Source organism: Glycine max, chromosome 9, assembly GCF_000004515.6.
Source record: "Glycine max cultivar Williams 82 chromosome 9, Glycine_max_v4.0, whole genome shotgun sequence".
Classification (NCBI taxonomy): Eukaryota; Viridiplantae; Streptophyta; class Magnoliopsida; order Fabales; family Fabaceae; genus Glycine; species Glycine max.
Window position 1 is genome coordinate 41,511,730 of NC_038245.2, and position 13,995 is coordinate 41,525,724.

Sequence of the window (13,995 nt, forward strand, 5' to 3'; positions counted from 1 at the left end):
TAAAACAAAAATCAGTCGAGAGCTTGTGTGCCTAGGCAGAAGAATTGGGCCCAATCTTGGTCATCTACCCAAGTGGCTCAGTCCCCAAGGGCATGCATTATTATACTTTGGAATTTTCTTTCTAGATTTCTTCTACATCCAACACTTTTTTAGAATTTTTTAAAATTATTTCTGCTAATAAATATATGAATTTGATTCATCCGGATTGATAATTCATATGAATCATATATATTGTAAATCCATATCAACTATTTTTTTTAAAAAATATTTTTTAATAATTTAATTATAATTTTTTTATAATTATTACATTAGGTAGATTTCTCTGTTTTTGGCCTTATTACACTTAATTTTGATTAATAATGTATTTTTTTACATATATAAATTTTAAATAAAAATCATAGGTTTAATAAAAATTTATATATGTAAAAAAATTAATTATTAGATCAAAATTAATTGATACAAAATTTATTATATAAACTTGTATATATATTATAAATTTTAATATTATATATAACGACATTAATTATTTTATAACATAATTGACCTTTGTCAAAAATTCGTATAACATACGGATTATCAATATGTATACGGATTAGGATTACGAATCCATAAATCTCTTACGGATCCGTATGTCTCTTATGGAATACAAATCTCCGTAAGAGACTTACAAATTACGAATCCGTATGTTTATTAGTAGGAATTATTTTGAAAAATTCAAAAAAGTGTTGAGTGTAAAGAAATCTACACAACTTATAGTTTCTGTTTCTGTGCCAGGAGGGCAGTTGTGTCTGAATCGATCATACCCTGTCTCTTTCTTTCAGCATTGCTCTAGTTGTAAACCATATCCACATGTGAGTGTGGTTGACACAAAAAGTTTAAATCCATATCCATATGTTTGTTTACAACACAAATCACACCCCAAAAGTTTTGCGAACTCATTGAACATGCTTCTTTTGCATATAATAATAACGGGAATCCAATGAATTGGATTAGTTTATTGGGGAAAAAAAATAGTCCAAAACAATAATTTTGAATTGAGAAAGCGCCAAAATAAATAAATAATGAGCATGTACAAGATTTTAATTGGTACTTACTACTTACTTTACAAACATAAAAATTCATTACAAATTAAGCAAGTTTGTTAAGTGATTCCAGCCCATTAACCATGGCCTCTTGTCAGATGGAAGCACAAAGTTCAGTTCAAACATCTCCTTTGACATGTTGCCTCCTGTCCTGAAACCCACAAGCCTTGCAACTATTTCTGCACTCTCCTGTACATGGATTTGGTCATGAGGATCAGTCCAAAGCTTGCTGATAAACTGCATCTTCCTCTGCTTCCCATCAAGAGGAACATCCCATTTCATATACAACGCCTCCCTCTCCTCCAGTGACAAACGTGTTGTCAGTCTCTTGGCCAGAAATTCCCTTTCTCGTTTCAAAGCTCTAATGCTGCATATATTATAAAATGTATATTCAATGAAAAATTCTCATTCATAATGATGCACAGCTCTATATATATCTATCTATATATAACTACATAGTGTAAAATATATATTCGATGAAAAATTCTGATTCTTAAGGGTAAGTATATATTCGATGAAAAATTCTGATTCTTAAGGGTAAGTGTATATGAGAGAGTGAACCTTGATGACAACGAGATAGTTGGTTCTTCTCCAACATGAGGAGCTGGGCTTGCATTCCCAAGTTCTGCTAGGTGTTGCTGCAACCATGTCAAACGCCTTAGTTCTACTTCCATGTATATTTGATCAGCCGGGTCTCCCTTGAATAATAAATAAAACTGGGTCCTGTGAATAATGGAGACATAGCATAGATCCCATAGTTCAAGGATCTCCTGCTGCTGCTCTTTAAATGTTATTTGCCATGAAACCTGGGGTTCCTCCGGTTCACATGAATATTCTTCATTGTCTATGTTGTGGCCATTTGCTTCGTTTGCTTCAAGTTCAAGCACCTAGATATCCAAATAAAAGGACATGAGTCAAAAAGCCAATGGTAATGCATTAAAATGAAAAATGTGCAATGGCATTGAAAGTAGGAAGATATTTTTTTTTATCTATAAATATACCTGGCAAACAAGTAACTGCTTTTGGTACTGCAGTTTGGCCACACGTTCTTTCAATTCTGTCACATATGCTCTTATACTTCTTACATTCTCCTCTGCTGCATTCTGAAACATTTTCTGCATTTTCTTCATGTTAACTGAACTAGAGCGTCGATAACCTGGAGTATTTTCCTTTGATGAAACATCTCCAGCTTCTTCACTCTTTGATGGAGTCTCCTTCTCGGACTCAGGAAGAGTATCAGTTGAAACAATATCATCATTCTCAGGGACTCTATTTTCAATATCAGATTCCAAAACTTGCTGTGTAGTAGATAATGGTGAGCAGGGAGATCTTAGGAAGTTTTGGCGATTGGCAGCATTGCTTGAAGACAAAGGAAGCAACTTTTTCCTTTTGTGTTCCTTTTTATTCTTAGGGGATGCTTCACTGGGTGAGTGTTGGAAGTTGTTCGGGAGAGACATCACCAACTTGTCTATGGACCTTTGAACATTTTCAAGCTGCTGTTCAAGATTTGCAATGGTGCTTCCTTGTGAATGAAGTCGGGTAATCTCTTCCTTGAGATTAGCACTGACACTCTTGTTGATAGAAACCATGCTTCCAACTTCAACATTCTTGGGTGTGGTTGACCTAACAGCACGCATTCCCCTTATTTCTGCTTGCAGCTTTGCAATTGTCTCAGCTGCATCTTGGTTACCTAGTCTATGACATGCCACTTCCTTTTGTAATACTTCCAAAGCTCTATTGGCTTCTTCACCCAGCTGCTCTTGGAGGTGCTCAAGTTTTCGAATTTCATGCATAAGGGTAAAAGGAGCAGTAGAGGATTGCCTCATCGACTGTCTTAATGTTGAGCTTCTTACTCTCTCACATCCTAGCTCTGGTTTTAGTGATGATAGTGCACCAGTGAATGACAGGCATTTCTTCACTGGCAGATGTGGTGATTCAACTGGGTTTGAGACCTGAAGTGCAAAAGGATCTTTATCAGTTGAAATGAATCATGACCAAGAGAAAGTGGGAGGTAAGGGGGAGAGAGATAGAGAGAGAGGAAAAGAAACCTTCTGGTCATCCTGAAGCTTTCTGCGTAATTCATCCGCCTGAGTTTGTGCAAGATCTCTCTGGCGTCTCAGCTCTTCAATTTCCATTTCCATCTGGACAAAGTCGAAAGTCGGGTAACAATATTCAGTACTATGGTATCATACCTGTTCCTATTGATCAGTTTTTTTTTTTTCTTTTCAATTTACCTGTTGAATTTTCCAATCCTTTTCTTTAGATGGATCAGGAGTGCGCAACACTGCCTCCAGCCTTGCAACTTCCTTTTGTAAATGTTTAACAAGCTGTTTGTCTGATACAACCTATTTTGACAAGAAAGCTGTCAAATTTACTTCTGCTAATTTGGAAAACACAAAAACAAATCATTAGGTCACTGAACCAATAGTTACCACATTAACTTGAGCGTTATTCGTTACTTCCTTTGCCCGGGTAGCAAACAGGAGAGTATTTCGTGATTGCTCTACATGACTCAGTGCTGGACTCAAAGTACAAACAATGGCAGTGCGTGCATTCCCACCAAGGGAATGTTGCAATATACGTGTGAGCTTTGAATCCCTGTAAGGTATATGACCACTTCTTTTTCCAACACTGCATATGATGATATGAAAACAAGCAGTTAGAAGAAGGTGAAATCAGTACTCATTTCTCATGGTGCTACACTACTAGGTGATATTTGCCATTATAACAACCCAATAAACTTTCTGTAAACAACAGTGATCCTGACCTGAGCTTCCTGATAACAGTTGTAAGAGTCATCAAGCTAAGGTTAATATGGCAGCCTTCTTTCAGCCTAGTGCCATCTGCATGTGTTTGTGCAGCCCTCTCACTTCCAGCAAGATCAACAAAGTTCTGCAATAATAGACATGAGTTGTTCAACAAGAACTAATTTATCCATTCAAAAGTAGACAAGTGGGAAACATCAATTACCAAGGTTGCAACAAAAGATTTCACACAATCAGCATTTTCACGAAGAGTACTTTGAATTGTCTGCAATATACACCAAAAGGAATAAAATAAAAAATTGTTTCCATAAATTATGAGGGAAAGGAAAATAGGATGATCTTCCGAGTTGCAAAAAATAATTGTACTACTATCACTTACCAGTCTTATTATCTGGTGAGACCGTGAACTGTTATCATTTAGAGCAGTTTCACCAACCTGCCTTTGAGCTGCCAAATAAATTAACTTCAATATATTAAATTGTTTGAGTAAGGAAATAGGTATATACTTTCATGCAAGAAAATAAAGCTTCCTACCTTCACAAATGGAGATTAAATGTCTCAAATGCTTGTCATCTTTTGCTGTTTCTTCTACTAATTTCTCAACCACAGTACCTTTCTACAATACATGAAGGAAAGGAACATTACATTACTGAATTGCTAGCTCATTAAAGAAAGAAAGAAACTTCAAAACATAGTCAAAGTAGGATATTAAAATATGAAATTCCAAATTCAGGACAAGGAAGCGATTTGTGTGCTCATTTATTAGAAAATGCGAAAAATTTGAATATTACCTCGGGATCATCAAGAAGTTTCAAACTGCGACCAGATTCTGAATTTAACAAGTCCCTTACATTCTCATTGTATATTTCTAGTCCAGATATTTTTATAGTGAAATCTCTTTCAGGGGTCTGTAATGATATGCCAAATGAAAGGTTAGCCACAATTTAACAACCTCAAAAATCCTATCGAGTGTTTTCATTACATGTATTAGAATTAAAATTAGACAGAATAGTGTCTTCATCATAAGAATCCAATTATACAACCGATAAAGAAAATCCAATTCTACAAATATAGCCTACAATGTAGCTTTGGGAAAACTTACATTCATAATATGCTTGTAGATATCATAGACAGCCTTCTCTGTTATTCCTCTCATTGTGTATGTCTTTCCACTGCTAGTTTGTCCATAAGCAAAAACTGTAGCTGCAATAAATAAGTATGCAAGGGTTATGTAATGCAGAGAGTCCCTAACAGGGCCACAAATCATATGGGAGGTTAAGACAAAGATACACAAATATCTGAAGCAGTACCATTAATGCCCGTTAATGCAGATAATGCAACTTTCTTTACTCCTTCTTCATATACTGCCTCAGTTACTGAAGCAGGACCAAAAACTTTATCTGCAGGAAGAAAAGCCATGTCAATAAATATTTTTAAAAATTGATGAAATTGAATTAAGAAGTGGATAAAAGGAACTATGAACTGATAATGACTAACAAAATCAAATCAAGGTGAACAATTTCATTAGATACCAAAAGTAAATGATGCTGGTTGAGAAGTGCGTTCATGCGCTGGTGGTTTATACACGATAGTATAATCATTGATGCAGTCCCATGCCACCTGATCTTTAGCCAATTGCTCCCTTCTGTTCAAAGGCCTTAGCCTAACAGTGACCACAATCTTCTCTTCCCTAGCTCTTGCTGCTCCCAGGGTTGATACCGGAGTCCTATCTATCTTTGAAGCTGGTGTTCCAGGTGTTTTCACAGTCATCTTCTACAAAAATCACAGTGAGAAATCATCAACAAAAAATGGGGAAAAAAATTCAGTAAACAGAAAAGTGAACATTTATAATTCAACTGGGGTTAGAACACTAAATTGATTATGCTCAACACTAAATTGATGTTAGAGCAAAAGAAATCTCTTCGAGTGTGACACAAATGGTGTTAAAATTAAATACCAGACACAAAGCTTCAACTAAATAAAAACAAAATCGGTTAAGATTTTATAAAAAATAAAATGAAATTCAAATGAACTTTTTTAGGTGAAGACGTAGTATAGATTCGCTACAGAATAGTCAAATGCAAATGATTAAGGTCGGAAAGACATGGAAATGAAATGAAATTTAATTTTAATACATTAAACTAAAATAAAAAGGAAAGCTTACATGCTGACTCAAATTCGACGCTAATTTAAAGCATTAAACTCAGCAAAACCATAAAACTGGAAAGTGAATAAATAAGGAAGCACATTAATAGAGTCAAAATCCTCAAATGGAAAAACTTGATCAACAGATCAGAAATTCCTTAACGAAATCACAAAATAAAAGGAAATGGAAGCATAAACTCACATCAGAAGAAGAAAAAAGAGAAGAGCGTGCGTCGAAGCTGAAAATTAGTGTTCGGAGAACAATCGCTGTGTGCGTGGCGATTGTGATTCAAGTGAATGAAAGGGCATTGGTGTGTGTGCGCGACGCCTCCATTTCATTTGAATTTCAGAGAACCCTTCTAACGGCTAGTTTTCAATTTTTTTTTCCATTTTTCTTTTTCAGTTTATTTAATTAACTGATTCTATAGTCTTAATTATTAATTATTAATTTAATTATGCGTTCTTCCAACGTTTTCGTTCGCCAGATAATCATTGACAAGACACTCTCATACAGTGGGGCCCCGTTTTGAATCGTAACGTTTAGAGTTTTGTTTTGCTCTGACATTGTTTTTTTCCTCGCTTTTATCGAATTTAAATCGCTTTTTATCCGACAAAAAATGTCAAAAAGAAAAATGGGGTTATTTTATTGCAGGGATTTTTGTATTTTAGTCCACTTAATCTTTCAATTGTGTTTAGGCATTTGGAGAATTATTGTTGAAATTGCAATTTTTTTTAGCATTGTTTACTTACCAGATATAATATTTGTTAGAAGTAGTATCAATTTAGTTGGTCTAGTATGTTTGGTGAGCGTTCACAAATTTAATTTTAAGTAATATTGATATTAAAAAATTAATTTTAAAATAAAGTAGTGTGTTTATAAAATTATATTTTATTAATAAATTTGTAATAAAATTTAGCATATCCAAAGTACCTATAATGTTACACCTAAGTTTTACAAAAACATATAATATAATGTTCCTATAATTTAGCATATCGAAAGTACCTATAATGTTCCATTTTATTTTCCCTATTTCTCTTTCTCATTTGATATAAGATAAATAATCATTTTATTCATAAATGTATAAAATGTTGATAAATTCATCCCAATAGATAAAAAATTCAAATTTCAATATTCAAATGTGAAAAAATATGATAAATCTATTTATTCATTAACTTTTATCCATTACCATTAATTAAAAAATCTACGTGTCACATTCAACAATAAATTTACATTCGGGACAAACTAATTTAAATTTTCTGTGGCAACACGGCTTATTTTCATATTACACTATTGAGTGACAACACGCTTTATTTTTTGCTAACAGTTTTTTGAAAACCTTTGGGGAAAAAAGATTATTTACCTCAAATTAATCCTAACCAAACATGCCACAGACACTGCCAAGAGCTCCATTCGTACTCTTCCAAACAATACCATTTTAGGCACAACACTTACTTTGAAGTAGTAGAATATTGTACAGTAGCATCTAATTTCCTCTCACCAAGTAACAAGGTGTTCATCAGATACACTGACTTAGAGCCAACATTGTACCTTGTTACACAGAAAAATCTACACATTCCATTTTTATTTTTTTTTCTAAAATCACAACACGACTACAAGTAAATATTTAAGTCTAAAAACTCAACCATTATTTTAGCTGAAAAAGTCTGGGACCATCTAGCTTAATCCCACATATATTCTTTCCCTGTGAACCTTTTTTGCTGTATTTTAGCTTTTACTCCCTTTCCATTAGGGTCTTCCACTTATTGACCGTTTTTCTCCATACAAAACCTCTTTTCTTTCTTTTAATTTTCACTTTAGCAATCTTTTTTTTTTCTGTTTTTTTTTTACTTTAGCAATCTCTATTTCATTCTTCACTTGAGACAAGCTCATCTTTTGTGCTGCTTATGCAATGAGTAACAAGAATCCACATTAGAAATCCCAACTCCATCATCAGTCTCTATGGATGGATTGATGGATAGAAGGACCATACCAAGTTTGCAAAGAGCAATGAACACAGAAATTTAAGGCATCTCATTTGATTCACCTGTTGTATGTGCCATGCGATACGAAGAACTGATAATCAGGGTGATTCACCTGAAGCAGCCTTAACCAGTTATCTGCAGCCTGCAAGAGAGAATTTACTACTTGACTCTCACTAACTCCATTTTGTGTCCAAATAGATCCCTTTAACTTATAGGAAGCCATTGCAAAAGTTGGTAAGGAAATCTTTGGCACACCGCCATCAATGTCATTTGGATAAACCAAAATTGGGGCCTGAGTACCTCCATTTCCTGCAAATTGTAATCAAAAGAAAGTTTTAAAAAACATGAACATTGCAGATAAACTGTGATTACTTCTACACTTTTTTGCAATGAAGGATTACTTACATAAACTCAGACAAAATCAATCAGCAAGTGAAGTAATATATTACTAGAATCAATTTCTTGTTATTTGATCACTCAAATTATTATATGCCTTTCAGAGTGCCAATCTCCTAACAAATTGTTCCTAATTAAAAGTTGAAAGATGAGGAATGCAGGAACACTTGCAGTAAAAATATTCACAACTGCAGTTTGCAGCTTGAGTACAGCTGGTCCCACCCAAAGTTTTGGACAACTACATTCGAATGCTAGCAACTGGACAGGCGTTAATCATGGGATTGTAAAGTGATGTGTATCTAGATTTTTCTAAAACAGGAACTAATAATGATGTATCTCTCTTTCTTTGTTACCACACCTCTTACTATGTTATCACAATCAGCCGCACACGTTATCCATATTGAATTATTTTGCTCATTTTAAACACAAAAACAAGCACTAAAGCACTAAAGCACAATATGATTATCTTTATTTACAAGAGTTAGTTCAGGAAGCACTTACTAAGGTCAAATAGAAAGAAAAGAGAGAAAATAAAAGCTTGATTCAGTGAATATGTGTCATTGATGTAGATGACTTAGTAGTCAATAATAGTGTTATTCATAACACACCCAAGCAGTCATCAGCCGTTATTATTTTCCAGTTGCATCATCACGTTTATCTGTTGCAATCATCACAGATGCAATCACCTAAAATCACAACATTTCGTGAAGTTTGAGACTGCAACTGTGAAATACTTTCAGAAACTCATTTTTGCCCTCAGCCTTAATGTAGCAAAAGGCATTTTCAGGGATTTTGTTTGGTTTAGAGAAAATGGACCAAAAAGGTTTTAGACAAAAACCCATTCTGTCTTGTAATACATTTCAGCCTTTTACCTTGGTTTCAACCAAATCCCATAAGACCCATTGCTCATTAGCATGATTCCAGCCAAGCTCCAGGGTTTACCGGCCCTGGTGCATTTTCCTGCCAAGTCATCGGTTCTTTAAGTCTTCTTGTCCCCTGTTTCTCAAGTTTCTGTTCTCTTTAGTAGCTGTGAAGTCTTTTTCTTTTTTGTCTGAAGCTATTCACAGTTCCACCTTTGTTCCTTTTTCTTCCTGCTTCTCATTCCTTGTAGGCTTAAACTTATTTGATTCCTTCACTTCACTCCTTGTACGCTTAATGCGCTTAGCTTTATATATATGACTTTTGATTATTACTTATGTGTTTGTCTTTAATTTTGATTTTTTTTAGCATTTATATATGTGTAGCATAAATTATTTAACCTATATCTAAAATTTCAGTATATGACCATTCCTCTATGACATTTTTGAGACTGACTGCTATGTGCTGCCATCTGGACTGATATACTAATACTATGGTAGATGACCATCTTTCATATTTGATTACCAAAAAAAGAATATTTATTGGAGAAATTTATGTTCTTGAGATATGGCAAACGGGAAAAGAGGAAATAAGTTTAAAATGAATTCATTCATTTAATAATAATGAGCCCAAATGAATGCAGAATCTTGACATTAAAATGCATGAGTACATCTAACAATAATGAGCCCATTCAATTGCTGAATCATGATAAGCTAGAACCACAATGCCACTGCCAATCAAACAAAGAGTTAACGTTCCATGATTACCTGTCAAGGGTGTATGGAGTGTATGGTATGTAAGAAAGCAGGCATCTAAATCTTTTAATGTTGGACCGGTGGGTATTCGATATATAGGATACCTGAAAGATGCCATTACAACAACGTTAGTTGGCACAAGAGACAGCTCTAAAGCAATAGATCAAGTTTTCTCACCATGCTACACACATCCAACTGGCCGGTAATAAATCACAACTTCTTAGAGACTTGAGGCTAGGATAGTCGCGTGCAAGATCAAGTATCTGCCCAAATATAATATAATAAATATGGATTGTTCAAATTAACTGCAAATAAGCCACACATTAATTGAGACCAGTACTAACCTTGTCAGACAAAGGTTCACGGCTATAAGGAGGATCATGATCAAAATACTCAAAAAGAAGATCTTTAGGATTCCCAGTTTCACTATCGTCACTAGAAAATCCCTCTTGCATTGTATTGTGATCATGTACAGATAGCCTGCTCATTTGAAACGAAGCATCACCTGTATGATAGTGACTATTTCTTTGTGCTGTAAAAAGTTCAGTCCTTTTTCCAAATTCACTGTCACTGCTTCCATCGCTGCTTGAATCTCGGCAGTAATCACCGTCACTATCTTCACTGGTGTACCTAATGACAAAAAAAACATCAGATAATGTTACAAACTAAAGCACAATAGCTCATTCTTCGGAAAAATGCATAATAGCATAGAGGTAGCAACGGATTAACATACCATGAAAATTGTAACAGTAAATTCACAAATACAGAACCACATTGACAACAAACAGGAATTTCAGTAACCAGAAAGAAAGGAGAATGAAGAAAGAATACAAGATTTAAAATGTTTCCAATAATTGAGATTAAAAAAAAAAGTTTTGTTAGTTTACCTAAAGTAAAACCAATTGGTAGTACAAAATGATCAAATTCAACAGAGCACAAAAGAGATCCATGAAGCACCACATGGAAAAAAAAATTATATATAAATCAGATGCGCAACATGTTAAATGTAAGAAGAAAATATTCAATTCCCTCAAATGCTGCATGTCTGCAAGAATCTCACAATCAACAGCCATTTAATTTACACTTACAGCTTAAAAAGAGTCTTTTACCAAGGATGAAAAGAAAATGGAAAATAAAGCAAACAAAATCCAAGAAACTACATGAATAAAAACTAAAAAGATATAACTCTAACCGAAAAACAGCAAAAAGGTTTGTGATCTCGTGCAATGCAATCATAACCAAACTTTCATGGTAAAAAAACAAAGGATCAAACCCATCTTATTCACTATAATACTCAGTTCCCATCCTAATTCTTCCCCATTTTTTCTACAATTTTCAATTCTTTCACTTTCTATATCTATGACAAGCATAAATTTTACAAAAACTAAAAACCACAAATGCATTTCTCTTTTGTTGATTTCACCTTCCAACCAGTGCTACCAACATAATCCAGCACTTCATAAAATCAATTTAACCATAACACAGAACAAAAAAACTAGAGAAAATCTATAACCATGTTTCCAGTGATCAGTGTAGTCTCAACTTAAAGTTACAAATTCACAAATTCTCACACACATAAAAGCATGGTTCTACATATGAAACGCCAATACCTTGGCTTAGCATTTGACTTCTTATCTGATTGACCATATAGTTGAATAGCCGACAAATACGGAACATAATATTGCACAACAGATTGTCTTTGATCAAGTACCAAAGGGACTCCTGCTCCATACGCACTCCACTCCTTAAACGATTCCCAGAGATCATCAAGAGCAAAGTAAGATTGATACTCCACATCACAAGTCTTCCAACCTCTCATTGTTGTCTACAACCAAAACATAACAAAAGCAAGTCCTGAGTGAGTAAGCTGGTTGAAAAAGAGTGAACTATTCCTGCTAGAGTTAACATTTAACCAACAGACCAAAAAAAGTGTTTGTTAAGATTCACGTTGAATCATTCAAAATTACATTTAAATACCAGCTAACATAATTTTAGTTAGATGTTCACATATTTGGTCTCACACTAAGGAATTGATTATTGGTCCAAAATTGATTTTGAGTTGAAAGAATGAGTAACTTTTGCATTACACTAGCTTTTAAAATAAAAAAACGTCATAACTAATAGAAATTACTTCACTTCAAGTTCAATTTTAACTAAAATCAATTTCATTCAAAATCAATTTTGCCAATTCTCACACAAGCATACACTAAATGATGCTTGTTGTACCCTCCAAGCCCCACAAAGCAAAAAACCATCACTCAAAACATAGCTCAATTGCGTAATAATTGCATAAAGAACAAGATGAGATCAACCTTGGCCAAATATTGAGCTGTGACTAAAGGAGTTGTGGATTCCAGAAACCTATCAATGTTACTAGCAGGCTCTACAGAAGGGCAAGAAGATGGTTTCTTCAACGAGTATGAAGACTCATTGGAATTCCCATTCTCAGAAGCAACAAGTTCCCTCTTTGAAACTGAATCAGTTCTCTCAGTTTCACCAACACCCTTCTCTCTCTGAACCGGTTTACGCTGGTTCTGGTTCTTCCTTGCCTTCACCGGAATGTAAAACCGATCATCACCACGAACACAACCAAATTGCAGAGCAGTCCCCAACATTTTCCAACACTCTCAAGTCTCAACAAAGTAAAAAAAAAAAAAAATGAAGCAAAATATGGTATGAGTAAGGAAAAAAAGAAGAAGACAAGATCCAGATTAAAAAATCTTGTCTTTTATAGCTTTTCTAACGAAGGACGACGAAAACAAAGAAAATTCAGAAGTGGGTCATGCAGTCTGAGGTACTAGACTCTACACACAAAAGAGAAAAGTTTTCTGAGTGAACAGAGGATCATCAATACACGGAAAAGCTGTATTTTTTTTTTCTTGGAGTTTCTCAGCAACCAAACACCAATTTGGAATTAGAAGATAATCACAGTGAGGTGATAATGAGATTCTGAAAATGAAAGAAACCCAGAAGAGAGAGTTGGCGTGAAGAAAAAGGGGATCAAAGAATGAGTGAAAGGGAAGAGATGAAGGGTGCGTTGTTGATTGGATTGGATGAGAGAAAGTTGAATGAATTTGAAGGAATATATGCGTGAAGTAATGAACAGAGAGAAAGAGAGAGGAAGAAAAGTTTTCTTCTTCAGCCACACAGGAACAGAACAGAGAAGAATGGGTGCATAGAAATTTTGGTGACACTTTAGGAGAGAATATCATGTTTCTCTATTTTTCCTTTGGCTTTGGTGGGGTTAGGAGCATGATTATCGTGGAAATTTTTTATTAATTATTAATTAAAACACTTTGGATAAGTTTAATGAATTTAGTTGAAAGACTGGTACATAGGATGCAACTATTAGCATTCTGTTTGTCTAGTTAATACTTTCTTCTTTTTTATATATAAGTAGTAATGCTTTCCTTTAATTACTTTAAATGACTTTTATTAGTTTTATTTTTTTAGCATCTTTAGTATAACTTGTCTTATTTACAGTTTGGGTACATATCTTTAATATATTTTGGGTACTTCTTGACAGTTTTAATATTACCAAACTTCATTTATATTTTACGTGTTAATATCTTGTGTGTGACTAATAGTTTTTTAGGCACCTTTTAATTACAATCTAATATTAGAAAGTTTAATCTTGTAACATTATCTTTTTATTCTACAGGTATGAAGATGTAATTTTATGTGAGATATAATAAAATACTAATATAAACAATATTCGTAATAAAAAAATTATGATCATTATTTATTAATTCCAATTGTCTTTGAAAAATACCTTTATCTCAAACAAAACTAGGGTAGTGAAAAATGTGTTGAAAATAATTTTTTTAACAAATCTATAACATTTAATTTATCATTTTTCATCCCTAATTAGGCTTTCATCAAACCTAATTATGAGGAAAATGCACAATCAAGTGTCCATATCTTCTTCTCTTTTTTTACATAAAAGTGTCCATATCTTTTTAATGTAATTGCAGCTGGACTATACATTTTTAAACTCCATTAAAATTGAAT

At 33.9% G+C, this 13,995-nt stretch overlaps 2 protein-coding genes across 3 annotated transcripts; both read right to left on the minus strand.

Annotated features, from left to right (window-relative positions):
- Positions 1-1,051: 1,051 nt before the first annotated feature.
- LOC100775206 (kinesin-like protein NACK1) lies at positions 1,052-7,279 on the minus strand. Of its 2 annotated transcripts, none has more exons than XM_041005014.1 (15): positions 6,195-7,279; positions 5,380-5,617; positions 5,158-5,247; positions 4,950-5,050; positions 4,639-4,755; positions 4,382-4,463; positions 4,227-4,294; positions 4,053-4,112; positions 3,850-3,974; positions 3,515-3,713; positions 3,317-3,427; positions 3,131-3,223; positions 2,084-3,034; positions 1,644-1,969; positions 1,052-1,449 (listed from the first exon to the last, which is right to left on the minus strand). In XM_041005014.1, exons 2-15 carry the CDS (start codon positions 5,615-5,617, stop codon positions 1,122-1,124), a joined length of 2,889 nt encoding a protein of 962 aa, XP_040860948.1. In that variant the 5' UTR covers positions 6,195-7,279; the 3' UTR covers positions 1,052-1,121. The 2 variants fall into 2 exon arrangements, with proteins under 2 accessions (XP_040860948.1, XP_006587490.1); XM_006587427.4 differs by having other exon boundaries at positions 5,380-5,620.
- A 147-nt stretch (positions 7,280-7,426) lies between these two features.
- Positions 7,427-13,198, minus strand: LOC100775751 (uncharacterized). Its single transcript, XM_003534113.5, has 6 exons — positions 12,297-13,198; positions 11,595-11,809; positions 10,329-10,614; positions 10,162-10,247; positions 9,997-10,088; positions 7,427-8,284 (listed from the first exon to the last, which is right to left on the minus strand). Exons 1-6 carry the CDS (start codon positions 12,597-12,599, stop codon positions 8,034-8,036), a joined length of 1,233 nt encoding a protein of 410 aa, XP_003534161.1. The 5' UTR covers positions 12,600-13,198; the 3' UTR covers positions 7,427-8,033.
- Between the last annotated feature and the right edge of the window lie 797 nt (positions 13,199-13,995).